The sequence below is a fragment of the Alnus glutinosa genome, chromosome 3 (assembly GCF_958979055.1).
Source record: "Alnus glutinosa chromosome 3, dhAlnGlut1.1, whole genome shotgun sequence".
In the NCBI taxonomy this organism is placed as follows: Eukaryota; Viridiplantae; Streptophyta; class Magnoliopsida; order Fagales; family Betulaceae; genus Alnus; species Alnus glutinosa.
In genome coordinates this window covers 33,726,094-33,742,516 of record NC_084888.1, presented here as the reverse complement: position 1 = coordinate 33,742,516, position 16,423 = coordinate 33,726,094, and the positions used below count along the sequence as shown (strand labels likewise).

At 34.7% G+C, this 16,423-nt stretch overlaps 1 protein-coding gene and 3 non-coding genes across 4 annotated transcripts; all 4 read left to right on the top strand.

Annotated features, from left to right (window-relative positions):
* Positions 1-690: 690 nt before the first annotated feature.
* LOC133865077 (U5 spliceosomal RNA) lies at positions 691-807 on the top strand. The gene has a single exon (XR_009899612.1). It is a non-coding gene; the product is annotated as a U5 spliceosomal RNA (small nuclear RNA).
* A 4,410-nt stretch (positions 808-5,217) lies between these two features.
* Positions 5,218-5,332, top strand: LOC133865075 (U5 spliceosomal RNA). Its single transcript, XR_009899610.1, has one exon. It is a non-coding gene; the product is annotated as a U5 spliceosomal RNA (small nuclear RNA).
* Positions 5,333-7,255: 1,923 nt separating this feature from the next.
* On the top strand, positions 7,256-7,374 carry LOC133865076 (U5 spliceosomal RNA). The gene has a single exon (XR_009899611.1). It is a non-coding gene; the product is annotated as a U5 spliceosomal RNA (small nuclear RNA).
* A 5,176-nt stretch (positions 7,375-12,550) lies between these two features.
* On the top strand, positions 12,551-16,423 carry LOC133862799 (ankyrin repeat-containing protein ITN1). Its single transcript, XM_062298671.1, has 4 exons — positions 12,551-12,712; positions 13,013-13,507; positions 14,198-14,607; positions 15,443-16,423. The coding sequence occupies exons 1-4, from the start codon at positions 12,691-12,693 to the stop codon at positions 16,262-16,264; spliced, it is 1,749 nt and encodes a 582-aa protein (XP_062154655.1). The 5' UTR covers positions 12,551-12,690; the 3' UTR covers positions 16,265-16,423.

Here is a 16,423-nt window from a genome sequence, read left to right as displayed (position 1 = left end):
CAGAGAAATAGCATTTGACTATGAGATGAAAAGTGGATGGAGTTATGGCATTAATGAGCAAACGTGAAGAAGAAAACCTTATTTTGACTATTAGAGGCTCAATTTAAGAATAAATGGGTTAAGGCTGGCATCATTAATTACTCAAATCATATTTTTACTCTAAAACAAGTGAGGGTAGGTTCAAAGCAGCCCAATTTGTCTTTAACGCATTGCAATATATATTTCACGCTCTGCTTCTGCTTAGTATGATAAATTTTGAGACAATTTGTAAATTCGACATAAATATAATATTAAATTAATAAATTATGGTGTAATGTTTGACTCATTTAATTAAATAAATTAAATTATAATTAATTTATATAATTTTATATCAATATCTCGACACGATTGGAATCCGTCCCGATCCGAATTGACCACCCGTATATGAGGTTATTACACCCAACACAAAAATCGGTGAGCAGTATAAAATATCTTAAGGGACATTGGGCAAGAACCTTTGTGTCATTGTGTGAACTATCAAAGAAACTGGTGCGCTGTAAAGTGAAAGGAAGAGTGAGCTGGCCGGCAGAGGTGCAAGGAAGGAAAAGAGCTTGAATATTTCCAGTGTCCCACATCGGAAGCAACACTCAGACACCAGCCACTCACACTCATATTTAACAAAGGAGCTAGCTCAATTATGATTCTTCACGGAGCCGAGCGGTGAGCACGGAGCGAACTATTCTTTCGCCTTTTACTAAAGAAAACCGTGCGCTCGCCGCAGATATTGGCGTACGCCTAGTTTTGAAGGTGGGTACATCAGTGAATCCCCTTAACAAATTTAGTATAAGAATCCTGCCCACATGTTTTAGTACACGTTGACAGCCAAAAAAATATAATCATTTTCGAAACAAACCGATTAAATTCCAATTCTAAAGCTTAAGAGCTATAACATATGCAATTACTCTTTAAACTTAAAAAACTATTAGTTTAGTGTTATCCATTTTTCAATTTCACTCGTTCGATAGGGTTAATTTTCAAAATATTCATTTTTTTTAAAGAAAAAAATTGCAAAAATTTTTAGACGTCGATCGAAATTTAACGAAATTTGTAAAAATATATATAAAAAAAAAGGTGTATTTAAAAAAAAAAATGGATATGGGTATTTAAAAAAATATATAGATATTTTAAGAATTTTGTTAGGAATTAATAAAAAATTCTAACGGATTGGGGTAATTATAAAAGGGACGACAATTTAGAGAGTTAAGTAAATATTTTACTTTTTATCTTATTATTATTATTCACAATTAAAATCATTCTTATGCAATCTCTTGGCTTTCACACGAAATCGTTCTTCCTGTTCGTTCGGTAGCTTTGATTAAAGTTTCTCCCCCAACGAAATAACAATAGCAACATCCTTTTTCTTCCTGTTGGGATTTCGTCGATCTGTGCAACTCAAGCAATATGCTGTTATATATCCAGATTTCTAAGTAAAAGTAATCCTTTTATTTGATTGGGTATTAGGCCTTGGGTCTTAATGAAGGCCCATTTTCTGTATCTACCACATATATTTGTGGTAGATACTGAAATGGGCCTTATATATATTATATAGTTTAAAATCCAACGACCAGCCAAAATATACTCTTCCAATAAAATGATAGTAATTTGGTCTTTTGAGCAGAAAACAAAGCACAAAAAATAAAAACAAATCTTGCTATTTTGAAGTGCCTGCTGTTCATAAAAGCTACTTATTTGATAACATTTCAAGTTTTAAAGTCACAAACATAAAATCAATAAAATTTAGTAATTTACTAGGTAAAACTTCACTTAAGGGTACCGAACTATCGTCATTTTTTACTTAAGATACCTGAACTTCAAAATGTCTCAAATTAGGATATCCATTTTTCAAAACGTCTCAATAACAGGTCATCCATTAGAATTTACCGTTAAATCCTACCGAAATTCTCAAAATACCTATATATTTTTTTTTTAGAAAAAAAAAAGAAAAAAAATTGTTAGGATTTAGATATTGGTTAGAATTTAAAGAAATTTTCAAAAATACCCATGCCTAAATTTTTGATTTTTGATTTTTTTTTTTTTAAAAAAAAACACTGGTATTTTTGAAATTTTGGCAAGATTTAATAGCAAATCCTAACTGAAGACTTGATAATAAGACGTTTTGAAAATCAGATACCTTAAGTCAAAAAGGGTGATAGTTCGGTACCCTTAAGTGAAATTCTCTCAATTTACTAATAAGTGAAGTTCTCCCAATATATTTTAATCTTTTTTCGCTATTCAATTGTTATTTTTCATAAAGAAAAGCTAAAATTGTTTCAAACTCATCTTAGAAGGCCATCAAGTTAGAGAATATGATCCAAAAAAAAGAAAAAAAAAAGAGCAAAGAATGAATGAAAGTGTTACATAACAAATGTGGTGCAAAGGGATCATGAGGACTCCCTAGAGTTGTAACGACCCAGGGAATGAATAAACAGGCAATATTTTCAAAAAATAAAAATAAACAAGCAACGGTAGGGAGGGTTATTTCTATATCTCTATTAGAATTCTAGTAGTAACAAATAATGGGTTAGAATATTTCTATTAGAATTCCGTTTTTTATTTAACAAACTCATGTTTGTGCTCGGGAGGCTTAAGATACCTCGAATGATCACCCTATCGTGTTACTAAATTACATTCATAGTAGGCAAGATTAGGAAGATGAATACTGCTTCGCTACCCATCCAATGCCCAAAAACCCTTTCTCCATGCAAAGGCCCGTAATTGAAAGAGAAATTTGGGTTGAGATTGATGAAAATTAGAGAGGCAATTTAAATAGTATAGAGAAAGAATATAGAAGTCTTTAAACAAGGAAGCAAAAAGTGTCTTAGATCTTTAAGTTCGGATTGTAATTTAGAGAAATTACTGTAAGTGCTCTAAAGCATTGTCATTCGACAATCTAAGATGCTAAAATGAACTACATCTTACTCAACAAAATGTTGAAACATTTAATGAGCTGCTACAATGTTCACCAATTTACTCATCAAATGTGAAAAAAATATTAAAAAGTCTCTAACATTCTCTCTCGTCTCAAAGAAAGAATAAATAAGTCATTGAGAAGGAATATTTAAATAAAATAGTGAAAGTGTATAGCTAAAATAGATTTCAGTGTATGTACGAGAGGTTCAGATGCTTTGAAAAAGTTGATAACTAAAATAGAGAAATCTTTTTTTTTTTTTTTTTTTTTTTAGCTAAAGTTAAGAGTAAATGTTCTATGGCAGTAAAGCAGTAGGAAAAAGTTAAGAGTAAATGTCCAACTTCGCCTAACCCCAGACACACTGCTTCTAGCTTCCATGTTTTCTTCAACAATTTTTGGACCTCTCCGTAGGATTTGAACCCGACTGATATTCTAACCAACGTGCAGCATATAATGGGAAAATTCGTGTTCGCTTTCATCTTCTCGTTAGAACATTTGTGTATAGGCTTGTAGCACTCATAACTACAACTCTAATGCGATTATCTCCTAATAATTTATGTGCTTCACATGTCACATTAATTTAAGTATTCTAAAAAGGTTTGCAATTGAGTAAATAGCAATTGCTCTACGCCCTGCAATTAATTTGTACTTGCATTCCTTTTTGTACCTGCATATTCAGTTAATTCACAAGTGCTGGTTTGTTAAGCACTTAGCATACCCCTTTGAGAAAATATGAGAAAGTAAACCCCAAAGGACTCGTTCAAGTGGTGCAGATCTTAGACTTAGTAGCATCTTCTATCATGTCTAAAGTCCGAATTTTCTTGGGTGCAACAATTCATTGGGGCTATGCTTGCAACGGAGCTGAGTCTTACCTGATCCATGTGAGAGGCGCTTTGCACGGGTTCGAAATTTGCCACTTTGAGATGGGTAAACGAAGTGGTCTTGCTTTGGAGTTGTTGAGAATAAAATCATCAAATCTTATTCCCCAAGACTTATAAGATGTGACAAATAAGAAGAAAGCAGAAGAAAGAGTATCCAGCAATTACAAAATAACACATGATTTACGTGGTTCACCACTAAAGGCTACGTACGTCCACAGAGTTGCACTGATTTTACTATTATGGATAAAATATTACAAGAGACTTTTACATTACATAGATGTTAATTAAACTATTTAACTCAAATTCAGAAAATCTTTGAAGAACCTCTATAGAAAATCTATAAAAGACTTATATGTTTTTCACAAGTTTCTTATACTTCAAAAGTCTCAAAACATGTATTTAAATTGAAAACTTGGGCTTTTAGGTGGCGGCGTCTAGATGCCCTCCTGGGTTGTCTGAACTTCCCTAAGGTTTTGAAGCTTAATGCCACGCCTGTCCGGACATACCCGAAAATAGGCACTTTCTGGTTAACTTTCGTCCGAATAAGGTAAACTACCCATTCAGATTCCCCTTAAAACTGGCGTCCCCTGGAACTCCTGTCCGTGTAGAATGTCCTGCATGTTCGGATATTCTCCACAAATTAACAATCTCCCACTTAGAGACTAGTTCACCCACCAACATCTTGCTCCACATACCTCCATACCTTAAACGCTGCCACCTCAACTCTTCCACCTGTCCTCAACCTCAAAGACCAATTGAAGTTGCACGCAACTTCAACTTTTCAATAATTACACATTTTGTCAACATGTCTATAGGATTGTCAGTTCCATGAATCTTCTAAGGATCAACTCTTCACTTTCTAGAAGAGAACGAATAAAGTGATACCTTAACTGCATGTGCTTCGTTTTTGAATGATACACCGGGTTTTTCGCAAGAAATATGGCAATTTGACTATAACTGTATAAAAAGCCCTTCTCATCCTTCTTACCCAACTCATTCAGGAAATCATCTAGCCAAACCATCTCATTTCCAGCTACTATCACGGCTACATATTCAGCTTTTAAAGTAAAAAGAGCAATAACTTTCTACAACTTTTCTGCAACGTGGATTTGAGTGAAAAAAGAAAACCCACAACCTCAGTAATAAGGTTGCTTTATATAGTAGGAGGATGCTTTAGTGGGTGGGAGATGAAAGACAGAGAGGTAATTAGGTACAAGGGAGCTGGTGCCAGAGAAGGTGCGACAGCCGTGGGAAATGGGAAAAGCTTGGGGAGTCCAAGTCCAAGTGAGAATAAGAAAAGAAACTTGAGTCCCGTACGGAAAGAAGAGGCGAGAACCAGCTAATCCCTCGGCTACATATTGAAGCATCTAATGCTTCAACAAACCGTGGAGCCGTGCGGTGAGCACAGAGCGAACTATTCTTTCGCCTTTTACTAAAGAATACCGTGTTCTCGCCGCAAATAGCGGCATACCTCAATTTTTTAAAGGGGATTTTCTAAGGATTTCCCCCCACCAATTCTATTGCAAAGGTTCTTTCGTCCATACAACCTGGGCATTCATTCTAGACTAAGCTCTGTTTTGAAACCAGGTAAAATTGCGCTTAATAAGACATTCAGTGGTTAGGGAAGCTTGTAATTTTATGCATTCAGTGGTTACAACAAGTTGTGCTCTCAGAAGCCGTTTCTTCTGTTAGTTTGTTCCATTTTAAGCAAGAATTCACCAGCTCACTGGCACAACTAAAATCTTTGTTAGAATGTCTACATGCCCAAATTGGTGTGTGATTAGGTTATGAAATGACCAAAATCTTTGTGCAAGTAAACTAAGTAGGTTTATCATGGTCCAGCTTTGCCTAACTCCCCGACACACTGCTTCTCGCGAGTAATGATAGACAGGGGACCATTAGCCGTCCCCTGTCCGACATTTTTCACAAGGAAAATGTATTTTATTAAAAAAAAAAAGTGAAAGAAAACACTTTCCTTGTAGAAAGTGCCAGACAGGAGACGGCTAATGGTCTTCTGTCTATCATTACTCGCTTCTCGCTAGCTCATGTTTTCTTCAACAATTTCTGGACCTCTCGAGGATTCCAACCGAAATGCTGTTCTAACCAACGGGCAGCATATAATAGAAAAATTTGTGTTCGCACTTGGAGTTTCACTTTCATTCCTCTCATTATAGCATTCCCTAATAGTTTCTGTATTTCACAAGTCACATTAATTTAAGTATTTAAAAATGTTTGCAATTTAGTAAGTAGCTCTACCGCTTCTACGCCCTGCAATTTGTACTTGAATTCCTTTTTGTAGCTGCATATTCAGTTAATTCAATAACCTTTTTCATTGCCTTTCGAAATGAAAATTCAATTATTTAATTGTCCAGTTATAAATTCTATGAGAATATTAGGGTAATGGTAGTTCCCCATTAACTATTAATTCATTTATGAATTTCATGGTAGTTGAAATTTAAGTGATGTTTGTAAGCACTTAGCATACCCTTTGAGAAAATTCGACAAAGTAAACCCCAATAGGTTGGCTCAAAAGTTTGAAATTTTCTTTGGTGCAAAAAAATTTATTGGTAGCATCTCCTATCACGTTTAAAGTTCAAATCCATTGAGTGCCAAACAATTATTTGGGATCGCACCCACGACCAAGCCAAGCCTTACCTGATATGTCTGAGAGACGCCTCACACGGGTCCGAAGTTTGCCCTTCAAAAGTGGGTAAACGAAATGGCTGTGTCTTTTGAAGTTTGCGGTCATTTTTTTTCCAAAAAAATAAGAAAGTGCTTCGCCTAGAGCACCATACCAAGTCGGTGACTTGTAACCCTCTTTCTTATTCAATTAGGAAAAATAAAAAAATAAAAAAGAAAGAAAAGAAAAAAAGTATGTTACTTGTTATGCTAACTCCATAACGCTTTCAAAGAACCCATAAAAGCTATAGAATCCGCCTCACGAAACCCCAAGACTCGGGCTAGTTATAGAGAGAAACTTATCTGAAGACTAAGAGAAACGATTGGCGGAATTTTTCAATGGAGGATAAAATTTATGAAGAGTAGGGCCAAAGAATGCACCCACACATAGGTCACATAATAGATCCTCCAGGAAGCCTGAAAGATGAGAGACAGTGAGTAGAGGAAAAATGAAAACGGATCGTTTCCATTTCACTTGAAATGGAGAGGAGTCGGTCCCTTGTTTTAGAAGGGGTAAAATTGTCCGGGACCAACTCCTCTCCATTTCAAGTAGGATCCTATTCCCTTAATCTAGTTTTATGCTAAAGAGGATCATGAATTAAGAAAGAACTACAAATTGGAGGAAATTAATGGAGTCATTCATCAATCATCCAAAAATAAAAAAAATAAAAAAAAAAGCTAATGGAGTCGGTTTGTGAAGTAAACAAGGAGTCCCACACGGAAAACAAGTAAAGATTATAACTTACGGAGCCGTGCGACGAGCACAGAGCGAACTATTCTTTCCCCTTTTACTAAAAAGAATACCGTGTGCTCGTCGCAGATAGCGGCATACGCCAATTTTTGAAGGGGTGTACCACTGAGGACGCTCCCATCAATTCTGAGTTAAAGGTTTGTCATGTGAGAGTCGTTGTGGATAACTTGTCAACTGTCAAGGGGATGGACGGTAAACATGCAATATGACAAACGTCTTTTACACGGATGCCCATTAATTGCAACCTTATTTGATGTGGAGTGAAAGAAAAAAAAATTGGATGGAAGATGAAGTAGGTATTTCCTCTGAGGGATCACATTTAATACTTTTTTAAATCAAGGTAGCTACTCGGTAATGACTCCTTCCACAAGTACTGAAAAAGTAGAAGTGGACAGTTATTTGCTTATGAGTTAGCGGTTTTTAGATTTAATATATGAAAACGACGTTGTTTTTGTGTTTAATACTATTTAAAATAAGCCTTAAATAGTCCAAAAACAATTTAAAATATGCCCTAAAGATAGGCCCAAGGCAGGACCAAACTACTCAAATAGGTCCATACCTAAAAAGCGGTTATGCGGTATGGTTTTGAGCTTCAATAACCACTAACCGACAGTTATTTTAAAACTATTGTTTGCCTAAGGCGTTGCAGTTATTAAAATTTTATTACTGCTTGTACACCCCTACAAAAAGCATTTAACTCTCAATATAATAACTCGCCCACACCAATCTTTATCTAGCCCAGACTTGGTGTCTCATGTAACCCAATTTCCTAGAGAATTTGATCTTTTTACACATGAACTTTTAGCACAATTGTTCAGTGATTAGGATCTCCAGTAATTTGTTGTCTAAATTGCTTGGCAATAATTGTGAGAGAGTTTATTTGAGACTTCCTGTCTAGATAGGTGGCTGGACAACCCGAAATTTATTTGAGTAGATGGATCTCATATGGGCTTAATCACATTTGCTACTCAAATTTCTAGGACTATAAATGCACAAGTTCTTTCGCCTTCGGATTGGTTTGGGTAAACTTGAATTCAATTCATTTAATATATGAGTCGTTCGTGAACATAAAATTACGTTCGATTATTAAATGAGACATATTCGTATAAACTCGACTCGATTAAAGCGAAGTTCATAACTACATATATGTATTAGTATTAATATATTAACTTTAGTTAGTATATGCTAAGTAATTAAGTAAGTATCAAAAAAGAAAAAAAGACAAAAAGAATTTAAGTACACTTAATTAGAGTTAGTATATACATTTTCATATCAAACTATTTAGTATACTAACTATGATAATATGTTAATATAGTAAATACTATTAAGCATTAACTAATAAGTAGTATTGTATTCTACTAATATAATTAGTTAGTTAATAACTAATATGTTAATATGTTAGATTGCTAGTGTATATTAATTATAGTTAGTTATATTATACAAGTATGATATATGTTAATTAGTTTATATGTATTAGTGTATATTAATTATAGATAGGACCGATACCATTTGGTGGCCTTGTCAACTTCAACCTTGATCTCCAAATGAATTATATAACACCTTAACTTGTTGGTGGTGATCGAACTTTGAGCATGTTCGGCAACCATTTTTCATCTCCCACTCTTTTTTCTTTTTTTTCATTTTTCCCAAAAAAATAAAATTCAAAACATTCGTTTGTTTTTCTCTTAATTATATTAAACATTGCAAAACTCAGCATGATGAACCTAATTTTCAAAGAAAACCACTGCTAGATGAAAGCAACATTTTCTGGATTCACTAGGTTGAACCAGCAAGATCAGCCTTAAGCTCAGTTCTTTCTCTCTCTCTCTCTCTCTCTCTCTCTCTCTCTCTCTCTTTTGTAAAAACAATAAAATATAATATAAATTTGATGAGAGAAGCAAAAAGCAAGAGAGTAAGAAAACACAAAAGATTTGGAATGATTGGGGTTTAGAAGCCTACATTCAGTGGCGAAACTTGCATTTAAAAATTGGGGGTTTAAAACTAAAAAATAAAAATTAGCAGGTAAAACTTAATTTTTAAAGAATATAAGAATATTTTAATTTTTTTTTTTTTTTTTTCTTGGAGAAAACATGGTGGTACCATGTAGCTCCGCCCTGCCTATATCCATGATCCAACTTTTTAAGTACCCTATAGAGATTAATCTTTATTATTTTGAAATTAAGTATGATTGTATTACATTGTGTTGTATTTGTAGAGAATATAAGCAAAGCAAGGTGGAGAAAGTAAGGTATAAGGTAAACTGGTAATAAAGAAAATATAAGACATCTTTTCTAATAATAATAATAATAATAATAATAATAAAAGACATCCTAATTAGAAAAGCCTAGATTTATTCTCTAACATTTTTCTATATATAACTTAACTAACCAATTAGTGAGGAAGGACTGACTGGAGGCTGACTCGACAAAGATTTTGTTTCAAAGACCAACAAGTCCAATGAACTATAATAATTGAGTAATGCTATATATCACTTTCATGTTTTTATTTTGTTCTTTTAAAATTGACGTGGCTCTTAAAATCACCATTAAATTTATGATAGATCATTTTTGAATTTTGATCTAATGGTGATTTTAAGAGTTACATCAATTTTCAGGAGACACAAGGGTGATAGGCTTTTTTTTTATATATTTTAATGGTATGAAATATATAATTGTTAATAATTCTATTAAGTCCCCATTCAGCCATTCTAATCTTATACGAGCTCAAGCGAATCTACCATTAGGTTCTTTAATTTTGTATGAAATAATGAATAATTGCAGTTTTGTGAAATTATTTATTTATTTTGTTAATTAAAATCTTTAATTTTTTTTTTAATTAATTTTGTATAACTCTATCTTTTAATCTTACCTCCCTTTTCCTTTCAAAAAAAAAAAAAAAAAAAATCTTACCTCCCTTTGACCAAAAATTCTAACTCCACCGCTTCCATAAAATCACTTAGAAAACCAAATCTCATTTAATAAAAAACCAATATAAATCATAGAGTAATGTTATTTAATAGGTTGTTGTACGACTGTTATACAACTTGATGATGTGGCAGTGAAAATTAGCCAATAGATCAGCCCTTGTAAAAAAAAAAAAAAAATTAACAAATTTTTACTACTGCGTCATCCCAATTATATAACAAAAACTTCTCTTAATATTTACATGAAAAATGTTAAGTTTCATTCTGCTGCACATCTCACGTCTATTTCCGTACAAAATATGTGCAAATTTATTATTAAATATATAAGACCACATGTAAATTCTATGTATTTAATAATAAATTTGAAAAAAAATAGTAAATTTGTTAAAAAACAAACACATCTCATACCTCATCTCCACCATCTTCGCTGAGAAAATATTGCAGATATTTCCAAAGGGTCCACATTGGGAAGACTTTGGGCGCGGAAAGTTCCATCTCATTTCCTCTGAAGACGCCAGGTTCTTTCACACTAGCTGTTTCTTTGTGAGCCTGGGGGCTGGGAGACTTGGAGTCAACTGCGGTGGTTTCACATTATTACCGGTGTTAGAAATAAGTAGTTCATATTCTTTTGAGCATATATTACTATGAGTGTTAAAATAAGTGGCCCATATTCTCTTGAACATAAAGAGTAATACTAAATTATCAGTAAAGTAAGTTAGTTTCTAGTTCATATTATTAAATATAGCTGCACTGGGGGCAAATTGCCGAATCATGTTAAATTTATGCCTTTCTTCTTCTTCTTTTTTTTTTTTTCTTTTAATTTTATATCATTTATCATTATTGTGCAACCAGAAAGCTAGGAATTCATCATTGAGATGCCCAAAACTAGGATTATTTTTTTTTTTTGCCTGTTTTGGTGTGATATGTCTAAATTCTTTCAATACTTGATTAATTCCCCGACATGAGCAGGCAGTGTTTGGCAAAGAACACTGCAGAACAGGATAGTGCTTTGCACTATTCACTTCACTTTTTTCACACTTTTTCATTTTTTTCCAACAACAATTTACGTCAAAACATTTTCACTTTTTTCACTTTTTTATATCACATCAATAATTTTTTTATTACTATTCGAATAAAAAATTCACTAAAATACCAATTTTTTTTCTTTACTTTTCTATATAAATTCTTTTTACTTTATATCACATCATCATTTTTTATTAAATTTAAAATTAACAACCCTACTACTCTGTTCTGTACATGTCTTTGCCAAACAAGACCTAAGATCTTTCAGGTTTGATGTTTGCATTTATTTGCGGGGGGGGGGGGGGATTTGACCGCGTAATAAATAATTTCTTAATTTCCAAATGCTCTCAATGTCATTTGAAATAGACAGTTAACATGTCATTTAAAGTTTGTATATTTATCTGTGTATATTATGTAACATTATTTAAATTTTTTAAAAGACCTAATAATATTGACATAATGTGAACCGTTAAATATACCAATTTTAAATTTATTTCGGAATGCCTTATAAATCCTTGTTTTCATAACAAAATATTGACAGTTTTCATTCAAACTAAGTAGAGACAAAGACAACTAAAGTTTTAAGTGGGGTAAAACTTAAAATAACACTTAAAAGTTTGAAGTGAGGATACAAATTTAATTTTAAAGGGTCTATATAGATATTTAGTTCCGCCTAGGTTGAAGGAAAGTTCTTCTAACCCGATCTATAAAATTATCATACACTTCTTAGCATACGAGAGTATATATATATATATTGTAGTTCTCACAAGTTTTTTAAATAGTATTTTTTCCAAGTTCTTAATGTTATTATTATTATTATTAAAAAAAAATATTTTTCACATGCTTAAAAAAAATAAATAATAATTTTATAACCTGATTTAAAACAACGTTCTCAAACCCGATTAAAAAGAAAACTTTGCTCACAAATAATTTCTCCGTACAGAATTTTGTTCACAAGATATTTCGATCATTTTTTTTGTTGAACCCCTTATGAAATTACAAAAGGCACAATAATTAATTATTATTTTTTTATTAGAAAAGAAAATGAAAAACAAAAAATAAAAATTTTAACCGAGCCAATACCAATAGTGGTCTATAAATAGTAATTTTAAAAGTAACTCTAATTTTAAAAATAACTCTAAAAAGAAAAAAAGAAAGAAGAATAATCTTCCTTCTTGCATTACTTTTTTTTATTTTTTATTTTTTATTTTATAGATTCCTTCTTGCATTATTTATTTCAGCCTAAAATAGTTTTTGACAAAAAAAATATTTTCAGCGCAGCCATAGTGTTGAGTGATGAAGTGGGGGCCAGTTTTCCAGGTGACGACAATCTTCTCCTTCTGTGCACCTTCCTTCCTCTCCCCTTTTGTCCACTTTTTATCTGCTCCTTCTCAATTTCACACCTTGTGTTTCTTCTCTCTCTCTCTCTCTCTCTCTCTCTCTCACTTTGCATGAACTCGGTTCTACTTTCTCTTCCAATTCAATCATGGCGTCACCGATCGAAGAAGGTATTCTCTCTCTCTCTCTCTCTCTTCTCTCAGTCCTTTGCTTCAATTACTTAGATTATTTTGGCGATCCAGCCGGACCGATTAGTCTTGTTGCTGCATCTGATACCTGCTCTGTTTGGTTAGTCGGAAAATGTTTTTCCCTGGAAAAGAGTTATTATCCATGATTTAGCTTACAGAATATGTAAATTAAACCAATTTTTTCCTCTGAAACAAAAGAAACGGGGCTAAAGAAAGTTGTTAGGTATTTTTTGACTTGTGATATACATGAGAGATTGATCTTTGATGTAATTGAATGAATAGGAGTTGAGAGGGACTTAGAGAAGGGAGTGTTGACTCCACAGCGTAGTCTAAACCCTCTCGCCGAGCCGTCGCCGACGCCGTCTCCGTCTTCGACAGCTCCGGCGCTAGTCCTTTCCAATTCCGGTAAGCGGATTGATCAGGCGGGGAAGAAGAAGTACGTGAAGCAGGTGACGGGGCGGCACAACGACACCGAGCTGCACTTGGCGGCACAGCGCGGGGATCTGGCCGCGGTGAAGCAGGTGCTTCACGATATCGATTCGCAGATGATGGGAACTCTCAGTGGCGCAGAGTTCGATACGGAGGTCGCCGAGGTCCAGGCTGCGGTTGTGAATGAGGTCAATGAATTGGGAGAGACGGCACTGTATAAGGCGGCCGAGAAGGGGTACCTTGATATTGTGAAGGAATTGTTGAAGTATTCGAGTAAAGAGACTCTCACGAATAAGAACCAGTCTGGGTTCGATCCATTGCATATAGCTGCAAGTCAAGGGCACAATGGTAATTGATCAAGTAGTTTTTCTTGCTTCGATTTGTGGGATTTATAAATTTGAATATGGTTGTTTTAGTCTGAATCGTGGTTAAGATTGTCAGAAGATGAAAATTGATTTCATATGGGTAAATTGTACGAAGGGATGATATAAGGTATTGACGGTTGAGCTCTTTTTTTTTAATTGCAATCAAGAGATTCAGCTTACAACAGGAGGGACTGCGAGGTTTTTGGCAGGAGAAAAGGGTGTCTTTGTGGTTATCCTTCTTTAAATGCGTCTATAAAGCATAAATTTTAAATAAAATCAATTTTATGGAAGAGAAATATCCTAATTGACACCTTACCACAAAAGTTAGCAGTTACAGAAGTTGTGATCTCCAGCTCTTCAGTATTAGTCTTATGTACTTAGAGAAGAGATTATTATTTATCAACAAGGAATGTGGGCTGAAGTACCACTTCTAGTGGCAACTGGCCCCTGTACTACTGGGTTTCCACGTTTTGGTTTTATTGCTTTATCCCTGGCCCCTTTTTCAATCTTCAGATGACAAGTGTCCATTTTATCTGTTCAAAATCATCAAAGTATGAACATTGCATTAAAGAATTGAATGTTATAATGACAAGTTGTGTAAGATATGCTTTCAGTTGAAAATTTTCTATTTTCCATAAAAGACAGTGCACTCATGATGATTCATCTGTCGCAGCCATTGTCAAGGTGCTTCTAGATCATGACCCTGGGCTCAGCAAAACAATCGGCCCAGCAGGCGCAACTCCTCTTATATCTGCAGCTACAAGAGGCCATACAGAAGTAGTGGATGAACTGCTGTCAAAGGATTGTAGCTTGTTGGAGATCCCTAGATCCAATGGGAAAAATGCATTGCATTTGGCTGCCCGACAAGGGCATGTTGAGATTGTAAAATCATTGCTGAGAAAAGATGCACAGCTAGCACGAAGGACTGACAAGAAAGGGCAGACTGCATTGCATATGGCCGTAAAAGGGCAGAGCTGTGAGGCGGTCAAATTGCTTCTCGAGGCTGATGCTGCTATTGTCATGCTTCCAGATAAAAAGGGTAACACAGCATTACATGTAGCCACAAGGAAAAAGCGAGTAGAGGTACCATATCTTGGCTTATCCTGCACTTTTTTGTTTAAATATGTATCCTTTGAAAGGTTCAATTGTCCACACATCTTTCAAATGTTACAAATATTAATCAATTGCTTTAATTCACATTTTGTGTTTAGTACCAGCCCAAAAATAAGGTTTTTCGGTTCCTTGCTTAACTAAAACTTAACTTCATCTGCCTGAATGAATATATCAAATTGGCATACCGTGTCTTTCAATGCTTGCCTCTTGTTCCCTGCAGGTGTCTAGCTTGGATGTTCTCATTCCAACTATGCAATGAACATCTCTCTGTGATGAACTTCTGCTTCTTATTTGCTTGTCTCGTGTAAATGAATACATCTTACCTTGTCATTTTTGCTTTCATTGATTCACTCAGGCTTAAGCTGTGCTCCAAAACACGAAAATTTCATCATCCTGCTCAAGTCTTCCTTCTACTATTAGTGTTTTACTCATATTTTAGCACTGCTCCATGGAAACTATCATGCATTAGTTTGTTCTGTATACAGATCTTGTTTATTTTCTTAAAGCTATTTCCTCCTCCATATTTGAATTCACTATACTGCATTTGTATTAACAACATACACAAAGCCAGCCACACCAATTGACTATATATTAGAATAAAATTATCTGACTTCTGCATGATTTTCTACATTTGACAAGTTTATAAATTACATCATCATGCATCCCCCTCCCCTCCTCTCTAGGCATACAGATTACTCATTTGATTGCATCTTCCAGTTGCACATGCTTCCTATAATTTGAACTATGCACATAGATTTAGGGGGAAGATTTTGCCTAGAATTGATGGTTCCTATTCTCCTTGCAGATAGTGAATGAGTTGCTATCCCTTCCCGACACCAATGTTAATGCACTGACCAGAGAGCACAAAACAGCTTTTGACATAGCTATAGAGCTTCCCCTTTCTGAAGAATCCACAGAGATAAAGGAGTGTCTTTCTCAATATGGTGCTCTCAGAGCTAATGAACTGAACCAACCAAAGGATGAATTGAGGAAAACTGTGACTCAAATTAAGAAAGATGTTCATATCCAGCTTGAACAAACACGGAAAACTAACAAAAATGTTCATAATATTTCAAAAGAGCTCAGGAAACTTCACCGAGAGGGGATCAACAATGCCACCAACTCGGTGACTGTGGTGGCCGTGCTGTTTGCTACCGTTGCCTTTGCAGCTATTTTTACTGTGCCTGGTGGGGACAACGATAATGGGTCAGCTGTGGTGGTGAGCAGGGCATCTTTCAAAATCTTCTTCATCTTCAATGCCATCGCACTTTTCACATCCTTGGCTGTTGTGGTTGTTCAAATTACACTGGTTAGAGGTGAGACAAAAGCCGAAAAAAAAGTGGTGGTGATAATCAACAAGTTGATGTGGTTGGCTTCTGTGTGCACTTCGGTGGCGTTTATGGCCTCCTCTTATATAGTGGTTGGGAAGAAGCATGAGTGGGCTGCCATCTTGGTTACAGGTGTTGGGGGAGTAATAATGGCTGCGGTTCTTGGTACGATGACTTATTATGTGGTGAGATCAAAGAGGAATCGTTTAATGAGGAAGAGGGAGAAGAGGAGCGGATCCAACTCGGGGCATCATTCGGACTACTCAAACTCTGGAGTCGATCCGATTTTTGCCCTTTGATGATTATATAGATTGTAAAATGCATGCTGAACGAGTACACAAGTGTTCGGTATATGCCCTTTTAAGAGCAGCTTTGGACTTGATAAGAAACAATACCTCTGCCAGTTAAATTTCTGTGCACGTTTATTCATTTGGACATTCCTGCATTTTTTTTTTTTT

Bases quoted from the DNA above. Each gene is read 5' to 3' on its own strand.
- LOC133862799 (XM_062298671.1), top strand. From the start codon at position 12,691: ATGGCGTCACCGATCGAAGAAG. The intron at 12,713-13,012 runs GTATTCTCTCTC...TTGAATGAATAG, and splicing joins GGCGTCACCGATCGAAGAAG to GAGTTGAGAGGGACTTAGAG. The intron at 14,608-15,442 runs GTACCATATCTT...TTCTCCTTGCAG, and splicing joins CAAGGAAAAAGCGAGTAGAG to ATAGTGAATGAGTTGCTATC.